This window comes from Acomys russatus, chromosome 27 (assembly GCF_903995435.1).
Source record: "Acomys russatus chromosome 27, mAcoRus1.1, whole genome shotgun sequence".
In the NCBI taxonomy this organism is placed as follows: Eukaryota; Metazoa; Chordata; class Mammalia; order Rodentia; family Muridae; genus Acomys; species Acomys russatus.
In genome coordinates, this window is record NC_067163.1 from 55,984,640 (window position 1) to 56,004,983 (window position 20,344).

A 20,344-nucleotide genomic window follows, 5' to 3' on the forward strand; every position below is an offset into this window, starting at 1 on the left:
CAGGACAGCCAAGGCTACACAGAGAAACCCTGTCTCAAAAAAAGAAAAGAAAAAAAAAAGCTGCAGGGTGCTAGAGACTTCGGGTTCGCTTCAGTCTTCCTGACCTCAGTTCTTCGCAGGGGGCGCCCTGGATCTAAAATCCTGGTTCGGGAGTTCAATCTAGTCTCTAGGTGAGAAAGGTTGTGGAGCAAACACCCCAGGCTTGCTAGAAGAGAGTGCTACCGGGCTTTCCGGTGGTACAGAAATCTGCAGAAGAGACCCTTGACCGGCTGAGGCTCAACTGCGGAGCCCGGAATGTACATGAAGGCTGGGCTGTAGTGTGGCAGCTTCCGGGAGGGGCGTGGTCGCCTTGGGGGCGTGGTGTGGGTGGGGCGGGGCGACACCACTGGGCCGGCAGAGGCAGGAAATCGGGGCTGGTCCGGGGCGGCGGGCTGCCCTGTTCCTATCTCAGCACCGCCGTTCGTTCCCCACCCCATCCCCCAGCCCCTGGGCCTCGCCATGGACGCAGCAGAGACAGGTAAGGGGATGGGCACCCGAGAGCTTCCCACCACCGCTCCTCAGCTCCTAAAGCAGGGAACCCAACTTACCCCTGAGCTACCTGACAGCCGGGAAAGGAGTACTGGAAAGGTAGAGACGTGGGGAGCCCCGAGCACCTTGGAGACCCCCAAAGCGCACAGGACACACAACGCCAGCCCCTAACCTTCCGATTAACCTGCAGAGCCGGCACCCCGGATGCCTGGGGGAAGGGGCCCAGGAAGGGGAAGTGGCTGCTTCTGCTTCTGATTGTATGATGGATGGGGGCAGGGTGTCGTGGCCAGGATCCCTTCTGGGAGCCCGGGGGTGGTGGGGAGCGGGCGTCAGGACAGCGGGTGGCAGTAGAATTGAGACTAGGTCTGGGTTATGTTCCCGGCTGCCTTTGTGTGTCGGGTGTCATTCAGTCCCGTCCCTTGTGGTTTCAGCCGTACTCGCGGGTGTTTATGCCGCAGGCTAAGTGCCTGTGCGTCCCACGTGCAGTTCCATCTGTCTGGCCTGGGGTCCATGTGGCTCCATTGTCAAGCCAGCTCTCTACTCCAGCATTCATATGGCAGCTGCATCTGTTTTCTTCCTTTGCTTATGGGTCCACGCCTGTGTGGGTGTCTCTGTGACTGTGAACAATCTCTTTGATTTTGCCTGGGTCCATTTGTCGGATCTGAAAAGACTCCACCAAAGCTCACTGTCCTATTCCACACTAGTCTTGGACTCATTCAGGTCTGTCTGTCTGTCTGTCTGTCTGTCTGTCTGTCTGTCTGTCTCTCTCTCTCTCTCTCTCTCTCCTTCCCACCTCTGCTTTAGAGTTGGTTGGAGTGTATGCAGGTTGCTTTGCTTTGCCGCCACCTTGGGTGGAGGGAGGCAGTGGTTGCTTCAACTTATCTTATTTTTCCCTACCCCAGAGCTGAGCCCAGCTCCCGAGGGCAGGAAGAGGTACAGTGACATCTTCAAGAGCCTGGACAACCTGGAGATATCACTGGGGAATGTGTGAGTCTAAGCCTGTGTCACTCCATCTGGTTGAGCTCCCTAACTATCTGGGTATCAGCTGCCTCACATCAGGATATGCTGACTTCCAACATCCTGAGCCTAAGATAGGAGCCACCCCCCGACCCCCCACTCCTACCCCAAACACCTATGCCCTCTAGTGTTTTAGATACACAGGTGTTTTGAGTCTATCTCAAATGTGGTCCTGAGACACACACACACACACACACACACACACACACACATACACACACACACACAAAACCTCATGATCCCTTAAAATGGTTGAAATAGCTAAAATCTCACTCTATGAACCCAGAATTACCTACAGCCTTCCAAACATTTCTCAAGTCTTGTTTTTAGAAGAAGACCTCACCTGGCAATGGGGTTGTAGCTCAGTGGTAATCAGGTGCATAGCCTTTACAAGGCCCAGCTTTTAATCCTGCCTGTACCACAAAAGGGCAGAGAGGTGGCTGGAGTCCGGTTGATAGAATGCTCGTCTGGCATACACAAAGCCCTGGATTCCATCCCTAGGACTTCACACACGAGCCAGGATGGTGGCACGTGATTGTAGTTCCAGCACTCGGGGAGTAGAGGCCAACACAGTGAGTTGAAGGCCTGCTTCTGCCTCAAAACAAACTAAACCACGGCCTCACCCGGCTCCCAGATCACACTTTCTAAATCACAGACAATATCAAAGACTACATCTCTTCCTCCTTCCTCAACCGTCCTAGCATCCCCAGGATGCTTCCCCAGGAAAGCACAGTCTAGGCGGAAGTGGCTTCCTAACACCTTTCTTTCCCACTCCCCAGGGTGTTCGACCCCCTGGCTGGAGACCTTGTACTCAGAGAAGACCTGGAGCCTGACCAGGCTGCCACAGCCACAGTGGTGACTGAGGAGGTAGGGAACAGGATGGGGTGCTCTGTGGGGAAGCCTGCCTTCTGTTCTGCTTGCCCCTCAATGCCATCTCTCATCCTCTTACCTCAGAGCAATGAAGCCAGCCATTGGAGTGACCCCTCCCCAGAAGGTCCTGCACCCCTCACAGGTAGGGGAGGATTTCAGGCAAGGGTGGAGGGCGTTTCTTCACCAAGGCATTGCAGACCCTGTTCTGTGCTAATGTAGGGAGACTCCACAGTGACTCCGTGCCCCTGTCCTAAAGGACTCCCCAGTCTTGAGTAGAGACTGTGCAAGTTATGAGGATCCCGAAAGAGGCTTTTAGGGAGCCATGAAGGTGTGGGACAGAAGCCACAGGGGTTCCAAGAAGGGTTCCACAGGGGCCTGAGCTCAGGGGGTTCCCCGTTTGCCCCAGAGGAAGAACTAGACTTGCGACTCATTCGGAGCAAGGGTGGTGTGGATGCTGCCCTGGAGCATGCTAAGGCATGGAGCCGCTATGCCAAGGAGCTGCTGGCCTGGACAGACAAGAGAGCCAACTATGGTGAGACTTCCTTCTACCCAGCCCCACGGCTGTAGACCAGAAGTCCAGCAGCCTGTAAACCGTTGTCTCTCCTCCCGCCAGAGCTTGAGTTTGCTAAAAGTATCGTGAAGATCGCCGAGGCTGGCAAGGCCGCTGTTCTCCAGCAGGTAGCCACCCTCCCATAGCCCCGCCCCCCAGGTCCTCCACTCCTGTCCAGTCAGTTCCTGAACCAGCCCCGCCCCCTCCACCACAGAGCCAAATGCCACTCCAGTACATCTACACCTTGTTTCTGGAACATGACCTCAGCTTGGGAGCCCTGGCCATGGAGACGTTGGCCCAGCAGAAGAGAGACTACTACCAGGTAAGCGCCCCTCCCCTTACCCCCTTTCCCCTTTCACTGCCCCCCACTACCCAAGAGGAAGCTCCATGCAGTCTCACTCAGGGAGAACCTAGAGCCCAGAGATGCTCAGGCTCTGAGATTCAAACCTGGCTTCCTGTGAGACTGTAACACACACACACACACACACCCCTGTGCGTTCATTAGAGAGGGCACTAGGGAAAGCCTCTGCCAGCAGGACCACACCCTCAGCCCCAAATCTTAAAAGTCTTCAGCTTAGAAATATAGTGTCACAGTGTCACAGGGCATTGTGGTGCATGACAGAGGTAGGGGAATCTCTGAGTTCAAGCCCAGCTTGATCTACAGATCAGACCCTATCTTGAACAATCAAAAAAGAAGCAACACTGATTTCAAGCCTGGCATGATGGTACACACCTTAAATTCCAACACTGGGGAGGCTGAGACAGGCAAGAATCTCTGAGGTGGTGACCAGCCAATGCCCTTATAGTAAGACCTGTCATTAAAAAAAAAAAAAAAAAAAAAGCCAGGCGTGATGGCGCACACCTGTAATCCCAGCACTTGGGAGGCAGAAGCAGGCAGATTGCTGTGTTGTGAGTTCGAGGCCAGCCTGGTCTACAAAGTGACTCCAGGACAGCCAAGACTAGCACAGAGAAACCCTGTCTCAAAAAAACAAACAAACAAAAGGCCGGATGGCGATGGCGCACACCTTTAATCCCAGCACTTGGGGAGGCAGAGGCAGGTGGATCTCTGTGAGTTCGGGGCCAGCCTGGTCTCCAAAGTGAGTCCAGGACAGCCAAGGCTACACAGAGAAACCCTGTCTCGAAAAGCCAAAAAAAGAAAAAGAAAGAAAGATTGGTTTCCGGACCAGCCAGATGGCTTAGAAGGTAAAGGCACTTGCTACACAAGCCTGAAGACCTGAATTTAATCCCTGAAACCCACATAAAGGGAGAGACCCAACTTCATAAAGCTGTCCTCTGACCTTCTCCATACACATGCCATGGCATGTATGCCTGCACACACCACACACACACAATAAAAAGAAATGATAATATTAAAAAATAGCAATATAGGTTTTTAAAAAGGAAGGGCTGTGCTGGTCGTTGTTTGTACATGCCTTTAGTCCCAGTACTCAGGGAGACAGAGGCAGGCAGATCGAGGACAGCCTGGTCCAGGACACCCAAGGCACAGAGAAATCTTATCTCAAAAAAACAAAAACAAAACAAAAAAAAAAAAAAAGGAAGGGCTGGAAATATAGCACTAAAAGGTTCACAAGCCCCGGTAACAAAACGGGAAACGAGGAACCCACTGAGTTGGCTTGGCAGGTGCAGATGCCACCAAACCGGGTGACCTGAGTTTGATTCCTGGGACCCGTGTGGAGGAAGGCACGCCCTGACTCCCACAGACTGTCTTCTGCCCTCCACACACGTGCCTTGGCATGAGTCCATCCCCATGCATACCAAACACGAACAAATAAATAAAAATTAAAAAGGAGGGTGGAGAAGTGAACCAGGGGTTAAGAGTACGCACTGCTCTTGCACCAGGCCTGGGCTTGGTTCCTAGCGTCCGTGACTGGCAGTCCACGACCGTCTGTAACTCCATCTCCCTGGGGTCTGATGCCTCTATCCTTCATAGGCACCCATGCTCATGTGCGCATGCCTGCACACATAGAAATAATAAAAATAAAATGTAAAAGGTTTTCATTGAAAAACTGCACCAATAGGGGTTGTCAGGATGGCACTTGTCAGGAATAAAACTTCAGGATGTCTGGATCCCTGGGGCAAAGATGGGGTGACCACACAACTTTCTGCTCATGGACATGGGTCTCAGGTAGAACAGGCCTGGTTGGGGGGAAAACAAAAACAAAACAGATTCAGAAAAGTGTTCTGGTCTCGAGTATGGAAGGTGGAATCTAGGGTAGAGCCCCCCCCCCCCCAGGCAAGCGGGTGGGGAGGAAACAGAACAGAGGAGGGTGCTGAGGCTACCTTCCCCATCCATCCCCATCCTCCTCTCCACAGCCTCTGGCGGCCAAAAGGACGGAGATTGAGAAGTGGAGGAAGGAGTTTAAGGAGCAGTGGCTGAAAGAGCAGAAGCGCATGGTAAGGCCCTGCACCAAAGACGGGCAGCCTCCGCGGGGTCCAGGGCAGCCTCCGCGGGGTCCAGGGCAGCCTCCGCGGGGACGGAGGGCTTATGGTCCTCTTATTGCCCCCAAGAATGAGGCGGTGCAGGCACTGCGGCGCTCCCAGCTCCAGTACTTTCAACGCAGAGAGGACCTACGTGTGCGCTCCCAGGGGTCCCCTGAGGACCCTCCTCCCCAGACATCTCCCGCATCCAGCAAGCAGCAGGAACGCAGACGGCGCTCCCGAGAGGAGGCACAGGCCAAGGTGCAGACATAGCAACAAGACCGCCTCACATCTGGCCGCTCCCCTCTCCCCAACTCCAGTCCACTTAAGCCCTCTCTGCCTCGGTTTCCCCAGGCACAAGAGGCGGAGGCTCTGTACCAGGCCTGCGTCCGGGAGGCCAATAGTCGCCAGCAGGATCTGGAGACTACCAAGCGGCGGATAGTGTCGCATGTCCGCAAGCTGGTGGTGCAAGGAGACGAAGTGCTTAGGCGGGTGAGGTCACTCTTGGTTCATCGTAGTGAATACTCCTTTCCTCTGTCCCTAAGCCATCCCTGGGACCCCAGGATGCCATCTTTACTGCAGGCTCCATACATACCCTGACTAACACCACCATCCCAGCCTTCCAAGCTACCAGTGACAGACCCCATCTTCAAACACTGGCCTTGCTTCTAGGTTAAGAGTTAGTCTCCTGCCGGGCGTGGTGGCGTGCACCTTTAATCCCAGCACTTGGGAGGCAGAGGCAGGTGGATCGCTGTGAGTTCGAGGCCAGCCTGGTCTACAAAGTGAGTCCAGGACAGTCAAGGCTACACAGAGAAACCCTGTCTTGAAAAACCAAAAAAACAAAAAAAAAACAAAAACAAAAAAAGGAAAATAAATAATTTGTTAAAAAAAAAAAAAAAAGAGTTAGTCTCCTCTCTCAGGAAGCTAGCTGGGTCGTCTTTTCATGTTATGCACATATCCATCCTTCCAGGTGACCCTGGGTCTGTTTCAGTTGCGAGGGGCGCAGGCGGAGCGAGGACCCCGCGCCTTCTCTGCCCTGGCTGAGTGCTGTGCCCCCTTTGAACCTGGCCAGCGCTACCAGGAGTTTGTGCGAGCGCTGCAACCTGGAGCCCCGCCACCGCCATCTCCCGCCTTCGTCTTCCAGGAGTTCACGCCTGCAGTGCACAGGTGGGCACTAGGGCTGGGCTTGGAGTGAGCCCAGAAGCTCCATGCTAGGTTTTAATATATGTATATACTATAGTGTGATTATGTCCACCTCTGTGACTCTCTCTTGTCACCCTCCCATCCCAGCTGAGTTCCTTGCTCCTAGCTAGTCTCCATTTGCTTTAATATTCTAGAGATTTTTTTGTTTGTTTGTTTGTTGTTTTCTTTTTTCTTTTTTTTTTTTTTTGTTTTTGTTTTTTTTGAGACAAGGTCTCTCTGTGTAGCCTTGGCTGTCCTGGACTCACTTTGTAGACCAGGCTGCCCTCGAACTAACAGCGATCCGCCTGCCTCTGCCTCCCGAGTGCTGGGATTACAGGCATGCGCCACCACGCCCAGCTCTTGTTTGTTGTTTTCAAGATGGGGTTTTTCTCTGTAGCCTTGGCTGTCCTGGAATTCTCTCTGTAGACCAGGCTGGCCTCAAATTCACAGAGATCCTCTTGCCTCTGCCTCTTCAGTGCTGAGATTAAAGGCGTGTGCCATGACTGCTCGACCCTGGGATATTTTTGAAACAGGGTCTCTCTAGATAACGCTGGCTGTCCTGGAACTCGCTTAGTGCCGTTTCATTTACATGTATGTGTGTATGCCACCTGTGTATACGTGCCCGCAGAGACCACAAGAGGGCATCAGGTCCTGCGGAGCTGGAGTCACATAGACGTTGTGAGTCACCAATGTAGATGCTGGGAACTGAACTTTGGCCTTGGAAGAACAGCCACTGAGCCACCTGTCTAGCCCCTCATGTGTTTGTTTGCTTTTAAATGACTTGATGACTTTCATTAGGGGTGCTTACAGGATCATGAGGGATACCCCTGGCTGTCCTGGAACTCTCTTTGTAGACCAGGCTGTCCTCGAACTCACAGAGATCCACCTGTCTCTGCCTCCTGAGTTCTGGGATTACAGGCATGCGTCACCATCTCTGGCCAAGGTGAAGGACTTTTGCTGTGTTATGCAAGCCCTAGGATGGTAGGGGCTAGGACACTTTAGGGACTAAAACTTTAGTCTTGGACACCAGCACTTGCAAACCTACATCCCTGGAGTTGGGACCCACATGGCATGCTCACTCATTGTCACCCAGGCCAGTTTCTTAGGGATCAAACCCTCAAACCTCTCTTCTCTCAGTTCCCCTCAGGACACAAAAAAGAAGTTCTCAGGGCCCCTACCTACGAGGCTGGAGGAGGGTTCGTCTGAGCCTGGCCCTTGGGAGGATGCCAGCTTAGGCAGCCAGGGTGAGTTCTTTGAGGCCTTACGGGTAGAGGGCCTGGGCTTGGGCCAGCCTGATTGACGTGTGCTCCTAGGGATTCCAGGCCCCACTCCAGGCAGCGATGTGGACAGTGTAGGCGGTGGCAGTGAGTCCCGGTCCCTGGATTCTCCTACCGCCAGCCCAGGTGAGGATGGCACCTGCCCCTCTCCACCTACACACCTGTGCCCTTCTGCCTCCCACCACGTGTCCTCCAATCTCCAACTTACCTCTTGGCCTTTGATCTACCCGACACCCCTGATCCTCAAGTGCTGACCACTGTCTTGGTGGGAGATTCTTCTAAACCACCAAAGGCCTGGTCCGTTCCTGAACTCTTAACCCCTGGTTGTTGACCCCTTTTATTTATTTATTTATTTTCAAGGATATCTCTGGGATTTTTTGATAGTCCTGAAAACCAATTCTGTCTCCTTAGACATGCCTGTTGTATGACCACCATAATAACCCCACTTCTGTGCCCCTCTGAGCCCAGGTGCTGGCACTAGGCGGCTTGTGAAGGCGTCCTCTACAGGCACGGAGTCCTCCGATGACTTTGAGGAGCGAGACCCTGGTAAGGCTGGTCATAGGGGCAGGTGGCCTTACAGGATCAAGAGGGTGACCCTGACCACCTGACCCTTTCTCTTTGCAGATCTGGGGGATGGGCTGGAGAACGGAGTAGGCAGCCCCTTCAGGAAGTGGACCCTGTCCACGGCCGCACAGACCCACCGGCTGCGGCGGCTTCGGGGTCCAGCCAAGTGCAGAGAGTGTGAAACGTTCATGGTCAGCGGGACAGAGTGTGAAGAGGTGTGGCCTAGACTCGAGACCTAACGTCCTCTGATGACTTTCTTTCGAGACACGGTCTCCCTGTGTAGCCTTGGCTGTCCTGGACTCGCTTTGTAGACCAGGCTGGCCTTGAACTCACAGCGATCCGCCTGCCTCTGCCTCATGAGTGCTGGGATTAAAAGCATGCGCCACCACTACCGGCTTGCAGACTTTCACCAAACACACTGACCCAAGATCCCTACAGCCTTTTTGCTCTAGGACCTACCTTTGTCTGCAGATCTCTCTCTCTCATCACAATGTTTATTTGTGCATGTGTGGCAGGGTGCACGAGACTCATATATGTGGGGGAGTGTTAGAGTAAGTTATTTTTATTTTTATTTTTTTTAAGTTTTTGATTGTTCAAGATAGGGTTTCTTTGTGTAGCCTTGGCTTTCCTGGACTCTCTCTGTAGACCAGGCTGCCCTCGGACTCACAGCAATCCACCTGCCTCTAGAGTAAGTTTAAAAGAGTCATTTCTCTCCTGTGTGAGTCCCGGGGATCAAACTCAGGTCAGCAGGCTTGGCGGCAAGCACCTTTACCTCCTGTGCCATCTCACTGGTCAGGTCTGACAATCTCTCAAGTACTCTCCATTTTCTGCCTTTCGTGATGACCTCCTCACCCCCTGCGGACCCCTCATAACCTTCCTGTCCCCAGCTGACCTCTTAACCCATGTGACCTTCCCCTAGTGCTTTCTGACCTGTCACAAGCGCTGCCTGGAGACCCTCCTCATCCTTTGCGGACACCGGCGGCTTCCGGCCAGGACGCCTCTCTTTGGGGTTGACTTCCTGCAACTCCCCAGAGATTTCCCTGAGGAGGTACCCTTTGTGGTCACCAGATGCACAGCTGAGATAGAACACCGTGCCCTGGGCCTACAGGTAGGCGACATCCTCGTGCTCCATTGTCCCCACGAGTGACCTGTCCCCACTAATGGCCAGCTCCCAAGCCAGGTGTCCCTTACCCTGCAGGGCATCTACCGGGTCAGTGGGTCTCGGGTGCGTGTGGAGCGGCTGTGCCAGGCCTTTGAGAATGGGCGAGCCCTGGTGGAATTGTCGGGGAACTCCCCTCACGATATCACTAGTGTCCTCAAGCGATTTCTTCAGGAGGTAGGTGGCTCCAGGCCAGCGGTGGTGGGCAGAGGCCTGCAGCCTCTGGTTGAGGACCCTCAGCAGCCCACCCACACTCCTGTCCCCACCAGCTCACTGAACCCGTGGTCCCCTTCCACTCCTACGACGCCTTCATCTCTCTGGCAAAGACCCTGCATGCAGACCCTGGGGACAACCCTGGGACCCCCAGCCCCAGCCCCGAGGTTATCTGCTCGCTGAAGACCCTCTTGGTGCAGCTGCCCGACTCTAACTACAGCACACTGCGGCACCTGGTGGCCCATCTGTTCAGGTGTGCATGGGTCCCTAAGCTTCGAACCATGGCCCTCTTTCCCTGGACATGTAACTGCTTACCTATGTGGCACGTATTAACCTCTGACCTTTCATATTTCTTCTGAGCTCTGAACCCTAGATACCCACACCTAACCCCGGCACTATCTATGGTGACTAGCTGGTCTCAAGCAGTGACCAGGGACTACTTTGCTGTAGCCTGGCCAAGTCTCTAGGCTAACCTACAGGTCCTACCCTTGTTTTCCACTGATATCTCCAATTCCCCACCATCCTCAGGGTGGCTGCTCGCTTTGAAGAAAACAAGATGTCTGCCAACAACTTGGGAATTGTATTTGGGCCTACGCTGCTGCGGCCACCGGATGGACCGAGGGCCGCAGGTCCCAGCCCTGTGGCCTGTCTGCTGGACTCCGGTCACCAGGCTCAGCTTGTTGAATTCCTCATTGTGCACTATGAGCAGATCTTCGGAATGGACGAGCTCCCTCTGGCCTCCGAGCCGCTGCACCAGGACCCTGGCCTGGCTCCCGTACACCCCCAATCCAGCCCCCAGCCCCCAGCCCCACTTCTTGCCCAAGACACACAGCCCCTGACCATAGCCTCAGACTCCAGCCCAGACCCCAAACACCACAGTGGCCTGGAAAAGTGTCCCGATGTCACACCTCCTGAGGTAGGAGCCTCCTTGGCCCACAGATGTGGGGAGGGCCCTGTGTGTGTTTAATTCTCCTTCTTTTGCACAGCTGGATATTGAAGCGAGGGCGTGTGCTGACCTCTAAGCCACGCTCCCAGCTCTCTCTTATGTTTCTTTTGAATTTTGTAGAATCATTTATTTAGAGAGAAAGTATGTAGGCACCCACTATTCATGGCACGAGTATGAAGGCCAGAGGACAAGCTGCCCTCCCACCACCCGGGCCCTTTCCCTACTCAGCCGCTTGGTTTTTTTATTTTGTGGCAGAATCTCCTTAAATTACCAGTTTGGCCCTGAACTCACACTGTAAGCAAGAGTGGCCTTAAATTTAATAATCCTCCTGCTTCAACCTACTAGGTACCCAGGATGACACACTTACCTTTTTTTTTTTAATGTGCACTGTTGTTTTTGCCTGCCTGTCTATCTGTGACTGAAGTTGCAGACAGTTTCTGAGCTGCCCTGTGGGTGCTGGGAGTTGAACCGGGTCCTCTGGGAGAGCAGCCAGTGCTCTAACCACTGAGCCATCTCTCGAGCTCCAGCCTACTTGCCTTTTTATTGTACTGCTTTTTTGATTTGGAGATAGAGTATCTCTGCCTCGGTGCTTTGAGTGCTAGAATTGCAGTTGAGTGGGCACCTCCTTTTCCCTTTAAAACTGACTTGTTAGGCTGGGCGTGGTGGTGGATGGCTTTACTCCCAGCACCCAGGAGGTAGAGGCAGGCGGATCTCTGGGTGTTCAAAGCCAGCCTGGTTGACAGAGTGAGTTCCAGGACTGCCAGGGCTACACAGAGAAACCCTGTCTTAAAGAGAGAGAAAGAGAGAGGAGAGAGAGGAGGGCGAAGAGAAAGAAATTAGCTTACTTAGTGTGTGGGAATCATGTGTGCTCATGTGTGCCATGACGTGTGGGGGGCGTGTCGGAGGACAGTTTTCACAATCAGCCGCCTCCTTCCACTCTTGTTTCGGCCACGCATCATGCATTAGTCTAGCTGACCCAAGTGGCCTCTGGTAATTCTCAGGGGTCCTTCCTGTCCCGCCTGTTCCATAAGACTCACCCATACTGTATTTCCTGCTACAAACTCCTCCAGACCTGACCGTGGGCGTCCCTTACTCCGCGCTGTTTCCTTCATGGGACTGTGTAATGTTGTGTGTGCCCAACTTCGTGTTTAGTTTTGGTCTCTTTCCTCTAGTAGAACTGGTATTATGGATGTTTACCCCCCCACCCCCAACCCAGCTTTTTTTTTTTTTTTTAAGATTTATTTATTTATTATGTATACAGTTTTCTGGCTGCGTGTGTGTGTACACCTGCAGGCCAGAAGAAAGCATCAGATCATATTATAGATGGTTGTGAGCCACCATGTAGTTGCTGGGAATTGAACTCAGGACCTCTGGAGGATCAGTCCGTGCTCTTAACCTCTGAGCCATCTCTCTAGCTCTGCTTTTTTTTTTTTTTTTTTTTAACTTATTCATTTATTTAGTAGAAGGGGCATACAGGTATGGGTGTGAGGTCAGAAGACAACTTGCAGCAATCAGTTCTCTCCTGCCATGTTGGCTCTGGAGATCAAACTCACAGTTTGGTGGCAATTGCCTTTGCATACGGTGCCATCTCACCAGCCCCTCCTTTTTTTTTTTAATTGTTTATTTTGTTTGCATTGGTGTTTTGCTTGCATATATGTCTGTGAGAATGTGTTGGATCCTCTGGAACTGGAGTTACAGGCAGTTGTGAACTGCCATGTGGGTGCTGGGGATTGAACTTGGGACCTCTAGAAGAGCAGACAGTGCTCTTAACCGCTAAGCCATCTCTCCAGCCCCCTCAGCCCCTCCTTTTAAAATGTCTTCCCCTGCCTGGGCCAGCTCTCTGTCCTTTTGCGTGGTCAACACCCGTCTTTAGAAGTATCAAGCACCAGGCCTTGCAGGTACATCAGTGAGCTAGATAGATATTCAAAGATGCCTTCTCTTGGTGTCTGAATCCAGGAGGGAAAAGACCAAAAATAAGCATGAAGTTGGACATGCGAAACATTACACGGTTCCATGAAGGAAAGAGCGTGGAGTAAGGGACGCCCACGGTTAGGTCTGGAGGAGTTTGTGGCAGAAAATAGAGTGTGGGTGGGTCTTACAGAACAGGTGGGTTTCAGCAAAGATTGGCAGGCTATGGGGGTGGAATAGGACATGGGCAAACCTGGGGAACAGCCAGTGCAGAGGCCTTGGGGCGGGGGCTGTGTGCAGTGTGCAGTCCAGTATTCTAACGAGTGGCGAGAGAAGCAGGGAAGGAGCCAGAGCCAGCCTGCAAATGAACCTCAGTGGCAAAGAGCTCTTTTAGTGTTTGCGAGGTTTTGGGTTTGGTTCCCAGCACCAGAAAAGAAGGTATGGCTCTGCTAGCTGCCATGAGCACAGGGTGTGAGCAACAAATGAGCACCACCTGTATACAGTATGTATTGAGACAGGATCACTCACTGAACTTGAAGCATGCTGTTTCAACAGGACCGGCATGCCAGTGAGTTCTGGGGACCCTGTCTCCACCCTATAATATAAAGTTACAAGCTCTCGAAGCCGTGCTTGGCTTTTTAAAAAGCTAGACGTTCAAACTTGTGTCCTTAGCTTACACAGTGAATCCTCTTTTTTTTTTTCTTTAATATTTTATTTAACTTAAGTGTGCAGGTGTGCTGCCATGTGGGTGCTGGGAATTGAACCTAGGTCCTTTGGAAGAGCAGCAGGCAGTGTTCTTAACCACTGAGCCATCTCTCCAGCCCCAACAGTGAATCCTCTTAACCCATTGAGCCGTACCCACAGATCCTAGAACACAGTCACATTCTGGGTTTCTTCCTGCAGATTGCAACTCTGCAGAGAGATCACAAGGAGGAAGAGGAGGAGGAGGAGGTAGAAGACACCAGAGATGGAACAGGGGAAGGTGGGTATTCTGGGGAGCCCTCACTTCACCTCAGGGTTGCTTGGCTGACAGATCCAGAAAACCTGGGGATGCTTAGCATTTGTCATTCCACAGGGCCCAGCCACGGCCCTGAGGACTTGCTCCTGGGAGCGCAATCCCGGGGCCACTTCAGCCGGCAGCCAGTGAAGTATCCCCGGGGAGGTATACGGCCGGTCACTCATCAGCTGTCCAGCTTGGCTCTGGTGGCTTCCAAGCTGTGTGAGGAAACCCCTGTCACTGTCTCGGCAGTGCCCCGAGGTAGTTTGAGGGTACGAGGCCTGGGCCCTGCTGCGGCCTCCTCCCCTGAAGGCAGCACGCTGCGCCGGAACCCTCTGCCCAAGCACTTTGAGATCACCCAGGAGACAGCCCGGCTACTCTCCAAGCTGGACAGTGAGGCTGTGTCCAAGGCCAGCTGTTGTGCTGACCCAGAGCCTGAGGAATCTGAGGAGCATCTCTGACCACCTACCATCGCAACGGACCCAGAACTGAGTTGATGGCCCTACATATCTCCCTAGATGCCCCCTGCCTGGTGCCCAAACTGATTCAGTGGGGTGTGGGGAGAGATGGGGTTACCAGAGAGTTCAGGTAAGGAAGACTACACAGCCTGTGGAAGTCCTAAAACACTTGAAGTGTGCCAACATCTCCCTGACAGAGGAGGCATAAGACAGCGAGGAAACACAGGTGCAGGTGATTCGGGGTCTATACTCAATAGTCAATACAGGTCAAAAGACCCTTGGGGTCTACCCGAGTCTCTGACCGCTGAGACAGGTGTCTAGCTACTTTGACCATCATGGCTCCTGGCCCTGCCGACACTTGCCTCCTAAGGGTTGATTCCAGGGGAATAGGTTGGTGCAATGAGCCCAGTCACCTTCTTTGATTTCCTTTCTATCTTTCTCATTCCCTCTCTCTCTCTCTCGCTCTCTCTCTCTCTCTCTCTGTGTGTGTGTGTGTGTGTGTGTGTGTGTGTGTGTTTGTTCATTTGTTTTGAGACAAGGTCTCATTATATAGCTCTGGCTGGTCTGGAGCTCCCTTTGTAAGCCAGGTTGGCATAGAACGCACAGAAATCCTCTGCCTTTCAAGTGTGCTGGCCAAGTCTGAGTTCTTACAACCTCTGGATAAAACTGTATCCTGTGGCTGGTGGGATGGCTGAGCACAAAGGTGCTTGCTCTAAAGCCTGACCCACCTTAGTTGGATCTCCCAGACCCACGTGGTGGTAGAAGGAGAGACCCCATTCCTGCAAATTGTCTGACCTCTGCACATGCACAAATAAAGTAAAATTTTAATTGCTGGGCGGTGGTGGCACACCTTTAATCCCAGTACTCGGAAGGCAGAGGCAGGCAGATCCCGGAGTTCGAGGCCAGCGTGGTCTACAGAGAGAGTTCCAGGATAGCCATGGCTACACAGAGAAATCCTGTCTCAAAAAAACCTAAAATAAAATAAATCTTGTATGTTCTTGCATATCTGCCTTTGCCAGGGAAGACTGACAAAGAAGAGACCAGTAACAGCAACGTTCTTTACCCCTTTATTACTGAACCAAAGCTTCTAAAATCACCCTAAGAAACTCACAGGCAATTAGCGCAGGGCCTGGAGCCCAAGATGAGTAACTCAGGCTCTGCCAGAGCTCTGTGTCCCTGATCCGGTTCTACACAAACACAACTCGGTGCAGATAATCGGGACAATGGAGCTGTGTGCTGCGGACTGGGGGAGGTCAGGGGAGGAGGCACAGGCCAGAGCCAGCGGCAGGCTGGGGCGAGACCAGGGGAAGCCAGGGTGGCGCACAGGGTCTGGGGCACCAGTGGGGCGGGGGTCCAGCGGGGAAGACTGACCATGACTGAGCGAGGCGGGGTTTGCAGCTTGATACAGGATTGGACAGGGCGCCCTCCCCCCCAGAAGCCACCACTGTGGCTCTTTCCAGCTGCCAGGTGACTCAGCCCTAAAGGCGAGAAAGGGCAAGCACGTGAGGTCCTCGGGGGACGGAGTAGAGGGGGTGTCCCACGTAGGAAAATGGGGCTGCGGGGAGGAGGTGAGACCGCTGGAGTTTCAGGACACCATACTTCCGACATGTGGGGGGTGGGACTCTGCAGGGGGCGGGACACCCCCAGGGGCCAAGAGCTGGGGCAGGTGGGGGCGTGGCCTTGAGGCCCCGCCTCTCCCTCCTCCTCAGCCGGGGGCTTCAGACACACCAGGCGCCAGCCGCGCAACTGCACCGCTGCAGGGCCATGGGTCTCTGGCTCGCATCAACTCCCCGCGAGCCCGCCCTATCTGCCGCTTGACTGGAGGCCCAGGTAAGACGAGCACCAATCGGACCAGGGTGGGTGCAGTCTGCGGGAGAAAGCCAGGAGCGCCCCCCCCGCCCCCGCTTCTCCACAGCCCTCCCAGGGTCGTCTGCAGCACCTTCTTTTGTCCTGGAGGCCTCCTTGGTCGTCCGTCCCACCGCGGAATGGCCTGCTTTCAGAGCTCCTCCGCGGAATGCTGCCTGAAACTCAACTTGTGGGCGGGCTCTCAGAGTACTCTGCTCACGCTCACACGAAGTCTCCTCAGCTCCCTGCTGACTAGGGACCTCCTCTGGTGTGCACACGCCCCCTGGCCTCTGCACCGTGCAAGGACCCTGGCCCCAGTGTGATCTCCTAGCAGCTCACGCCGCCTTTGTGCTCACCGAAACTGCTCCTCGGAAAGCACGGGTGACCAACCCGGTCAGGTCACGGATTAGTGGCACGTGGCCCTGAACTGCCATGTAGATGCATTTGCTCTGGGTTCCTAGGGTTTTGTTTTGTTTTGTTTTTTAAAGGCTGGGGCCTCGCATTGTGGCGCACGCCTTTAATCCCAGCAGAGGCAGGTGGATCTCAGTGAGTTCGAGGCCAGCCTGGTCTACAAAGCAACTCCAGGACAGCCAAGGCTACGCAGAGAAACCCTGTCTTGAAAAAACAAAAACCCAAAAGGCCGAGCGTGGTGGCGCACGCCTTTAATGGCTGCACTCAGGAGGCAGAGGCAGGTGGATCTGTGATTTGTGTGAGTTCGAGGCCAGCCTGGTCTACAAAGTGACTCCAGGACAGCCAAGGACAGAAGAAAGAAAGAAGGAGGGGGAAGGGGGACCGGGGAGGGGGGGTTAAAGCCTATCAGAGATCTTTTAAAAACTTTTCATGGCAGCATTCAGCATAGGCCAGCAGATCTCTGATTTTGAGGCCAGCATGGTCTCACAGCAAGTTGTAGGCCAGCTGGGTGATTGTGAGACCCTGCCTCCCCATAGATAAACAGAGCTTGCTGTTTTTAGCTCACTCTGACCCTCACCACAAACACCTTGCACAGAGGGCCTCTGGGTGGATAGCTTGCCCTCACCCCATCTTGCTCCTTGTTTCTGCCCACTGCCTGTTCATGTGGCCTTCCAGCAGGGCCCCCCTGCACTGATCTCTCTCTGTGTCCACAGGTGGTCATCATGGGCCAGTGCTACTACAATGAGAGCATCGGCTTTTTCTATAACAACAGTGGCAAAGAGCTGAGCCTTCACTGGTGCCCCAAAGATGTCGTGGTGGTGACCCTGGGACTGACAGTCAGTGTGCTGGTGTTGCTGACCAACCTGCTGGTCATTGCAGCCATCGCCTCCAACCGTCGCTTCCACCAGCCCATATACTACCTGCTCGGCAACTTGGCTGCCGCTGACCTGTTCGCTGGCATGGCCTACCTCTTCCTCATGTTCCATACTGGCCCACGCACTGCCAGGCTCTCCATCAAAGGCTGGTTCCTTCGACAGGGCCTGCTGGACACCAGCCTGACGGCGTCCGTGGCCACACTGCTGGCTATCGCCGTGGAGCGGCACCGGAGCGTGATGGCCGTGCAGCTACACAGCCGCCTTCCCCAGGGTCGTGTGGTCACCCTCATTGTGGGTGTGTGGGTAGCTGCGCTGGGTCTGGGGTTGCTGCCTGCACACTTCTGGCACTGCCTCTGTGACTTGGACAGTTGCTCACAAATGGTGCCCCTCTTTAGCCGCTCCTACCTGGCCGTGTGGGCCCTGTCCAGCCTGCTTGTCTTTCTGCTCATGGTAGCCGTCTACACGCGCATTTTCTTCTATGTGCGCAGACGGGTGGAGCGCATGGCGGAGCACGTCAGCTGCCATCCCCGCTACCGAGAGACGACACTCAGCCTGGTCAAGACTGTTGTCATCATCCTGGGTGAGTGGGTGCTCTGAACAGCAGCTTCTGGGACCCAGACCTGTCCGTGGGACCCTGGGAAACTGAACCAGTGACCTGATGCTATAGCAGGAAAGAGAGGGCGGGTGTTCTCCAGGGAGGTGGTGTCCTCAGTGCAGGGGACAGGGAAAAATAATAAAAGATGAAGCCCTATGGCAGGACCAAGTGGAGACTCCAAATAGGAAAAGATGCTCTGCTCTGGGGCCAGCCTTCAGTTTTCATGTTTCCCAAAGGAAACCACTTAGGGGTCCTTTTTGGTTGGTTGGTTGTGTTTGAGGCAGGGTCTCCTGTAGCCCAAGCTGGCTCTCTGCGTAGTAATGGAGGATGACCTCGGCCTCCTGGCCCCTCTGCCTTCGTCTCCCAGGGACAGGGTTGTAGGCGTGTTTTGTCCTCTCGGATTTTAGGTGCTGGATTGAACTGAGGGCTTGGGTGCAGGCTAGGCAAGCACTCTGTTGACTGATCTATATCCTCAGCTCTGGTTGGTTTTTCTTTGTTTTGTTTTCTTGTTTTTTTTGAGACAGGTTTTCTCTGTGTAGCCCTGGCTGTCCTGGAACTCACTGTGTAGACCAGGCTGGCCTCGAACTCACACAGATCCACCTGCCTCTGCCTCCTGAGTACTGGGATTAAAAGTATGCACCACCACACTGGACTTTTGATTTTTGTTGTTATTTGGTTTGGTTTGATTTTTGGAGACTGGGTTTCTCTGTTTAGTCCTGATTGTCCTGGACTTGCTTTGTAGACCAGGCTGGCCTCGAACTCACAGCCATCCGCGTGCCTCTGCCTCCTCGAGTACTGGCATTATAGGCATGGACCACTGTGCCTAGCTGGTTCTTTTTCTTTTTCTTTCTTTCTTTCTTTTTTTTTTTGGCAGGGGGAGCAGTGGCTTGAGACAGGGTCTCTCTGTGTAGCTAGCCCTGGCTGTCCTGGACTCACTTTATAGACCAGGCTAGCCTCAAACTCATAGAGATCCTCCTGCCTCTGCCTCCTGTGTGCTGGGGTTAAAGGTGTGCGCCACCACAGCCAGCCCTGGCTAATGAAGTTCAGGCTGACCTTAAACTCTCTATGTGGTTGGGGATGGCCACGAAGACCCATCCTCCTGTTTCTGTTTCTCTGGGTTAATGGGTGTGTGCTACTACACCTGGCTCCCATTTGGGGTTTAATTATTTGTTGGGGGCCGAGCTAAAAAGATGGCTTAGTGATTAAGAGTACTTCTTGCTCTCCCAGAGGATCCAAGTTCGATTCCCAGTACCCTCATTAGGCAGCTCATAGCTGCTCGCAACCCTAGTGCAAGGGGACCTCATGCCCCTTTCTAGACCCCAGAACAGCACCCACATATACACGCATGTAAATAAAATAAATCGTTTTGTAACTTATTTTGTGTGTGTGTGCACATGCACCACAGTTCATTTGTGGAAGTCCAAGGGAGGTCAGTTTTCTCCTTACTCTGTGTGCGCCCTGGGAATTGAATTTGGGGCCTCACTCTTAGCGATAAGTCTCTCTTTGAGGTTTTTAGTGGTGGGGTGGGAGGGGTTTAGTGTGGTTTCTTTGGCTTTGGGGCACAGAAGAAACACTGTCCCCCCACCCACCCAAGATTGACTCTCCCCAGTGATTCCCATCCCCTACTCTGTAGCCAGTTTGTCTTGTGATGAACTCCTGTCTGATCTCTTAGTGAAAAAAAAAATCTTCAATGGAAGCTTCCAGGGCCCTGGGATACTTTGCCTTAGTTAGGAAAGGTGTCATTCTGACAGACAAATTAGAGAGAGGTGTCTGTCCCTTCTTAGCAGGCCAACCCATACAGGGAGTGTGTTATGAGCCACACAATCAGTCCCTGCCCTAGCATACAGCTGTTTGGGCAGGTCTCCAGGTGGCTCATGCTGTCAACCCCCCCACCCCCACCCCACCCCCACCCCCCCACCCCCACCCCACCCCCCCCACCCCCATCCCCGCCTCTGTCCTGCAGGGGCATTCGTGGTGTGCTGGACGCCGGGCCAGGTGGTCCTGCTCCTGGATGGCCTGGACTGTAAATCCTGCAACGTTCTGGCTGTGGAGAAGTACTTCCTGCTCCTGGCGGAGGCCAACTCCCTGGTCAACGCTGTGGTGTACTCCTGCCGAGACGCTGAGATGCGCCGCACCTTCCGCCGCCTTCTCTGCTGCGTGTGTTCCCGCTGGTCTAAACACAAGTCTGCCCGGTACTCGTCTTCTGCCCGGACGGGTGCCAGCACCCGGGTCATGCTTCCTGAGAATGGCCACCCGCTGATGGACTCCTCCCTTTAGCTACTTTGGACCTAGGCAGGAGGCAGGAGCTTCCACTGTCGGCAGCCCGTGACCACTTGCAGAGCCTGTGACTCAATCTAGCCCAACAGATGCACGGCCCCTCAGCTCTCCCAGGCCCGCAGATCTGCCGGTCCCAGGACACAGGGATTTGGGGACGTCTCCGTGCACCTGGGAGAGCATCCAAAGGGGGCTTGGCAATCTGGCTCTCAATCATCTCAGGTTTTAGGGTTTTT

General features: G+C 53.8%; 2 protein-coding genes across 2 annotated transcripts; both read left to right on the forward strand.

Moving 5' to 3' along the window:
* The first annotated feature begins 397 nt into the window (after window positions 1–397).
* Window positions 398–14,288, forward strand: Gmip (GEM interacting protein). Its single transcript, XM_051169788.1, has 21 exons — window positions 398–517; window positions 1,431–1,515; window positions 2,325–2,412; window positions 2,500–2,557; window positions 2,822–2,947; window positions 3,029–3,093; window positions 3,180–3,287; window positions 5,300–5,380; window positions 5,495–5,665; window positions 5,759–5,896; window positions 6,375–6,571; window positions 7,724–7,830; window positions 7,900–7,989; window positions 8,332–8,409; window positions 8,488–8,642; window positions 9,347–9,535; window positions 9,626–9,763; window positions 9,856–10,052; window positions 10,328–10,715; window positions 13,557–13,635; window positions 13,729–14,288. Exons 1-21 carry the CDS (start codon window positions 499–501, stop codon window positions 14,109–14,111), a joined length of 2,940 nt encoding a protein of 979 aa, XP_051025745.1. The 5' UTR covers window positions 398–498; the 3' UTR covers window positions 14,112–14,288.
* Window positions 14,289–15,786: 1,498 nt separating this feature from the next.
* Window positions 15,787–20,171, forward strand: Lpar2 (lysophosphatidic acid receptor 2). The gene is made up of 3 exons (XM_051169611.1): window positions 15,787–15,938; window positions 17,078–17,819; window positions 19,798–20,171. The coding sequence occupies exons 2-3, from the start codon at window positions 17,087–17,089 to the stop codon at window positions 20,109–20,111; spliced, it is 1,047 nt and encodes a 348-aa protein (XP_051025568.1). The 5' UTR covers window positions 15,787–15,938; window positions 17,078–17,086; the 3' UTR covers window positions 20,112–20,171.
* Window positions 20,172–20,344: the final 173 nt, after the last annotated feature.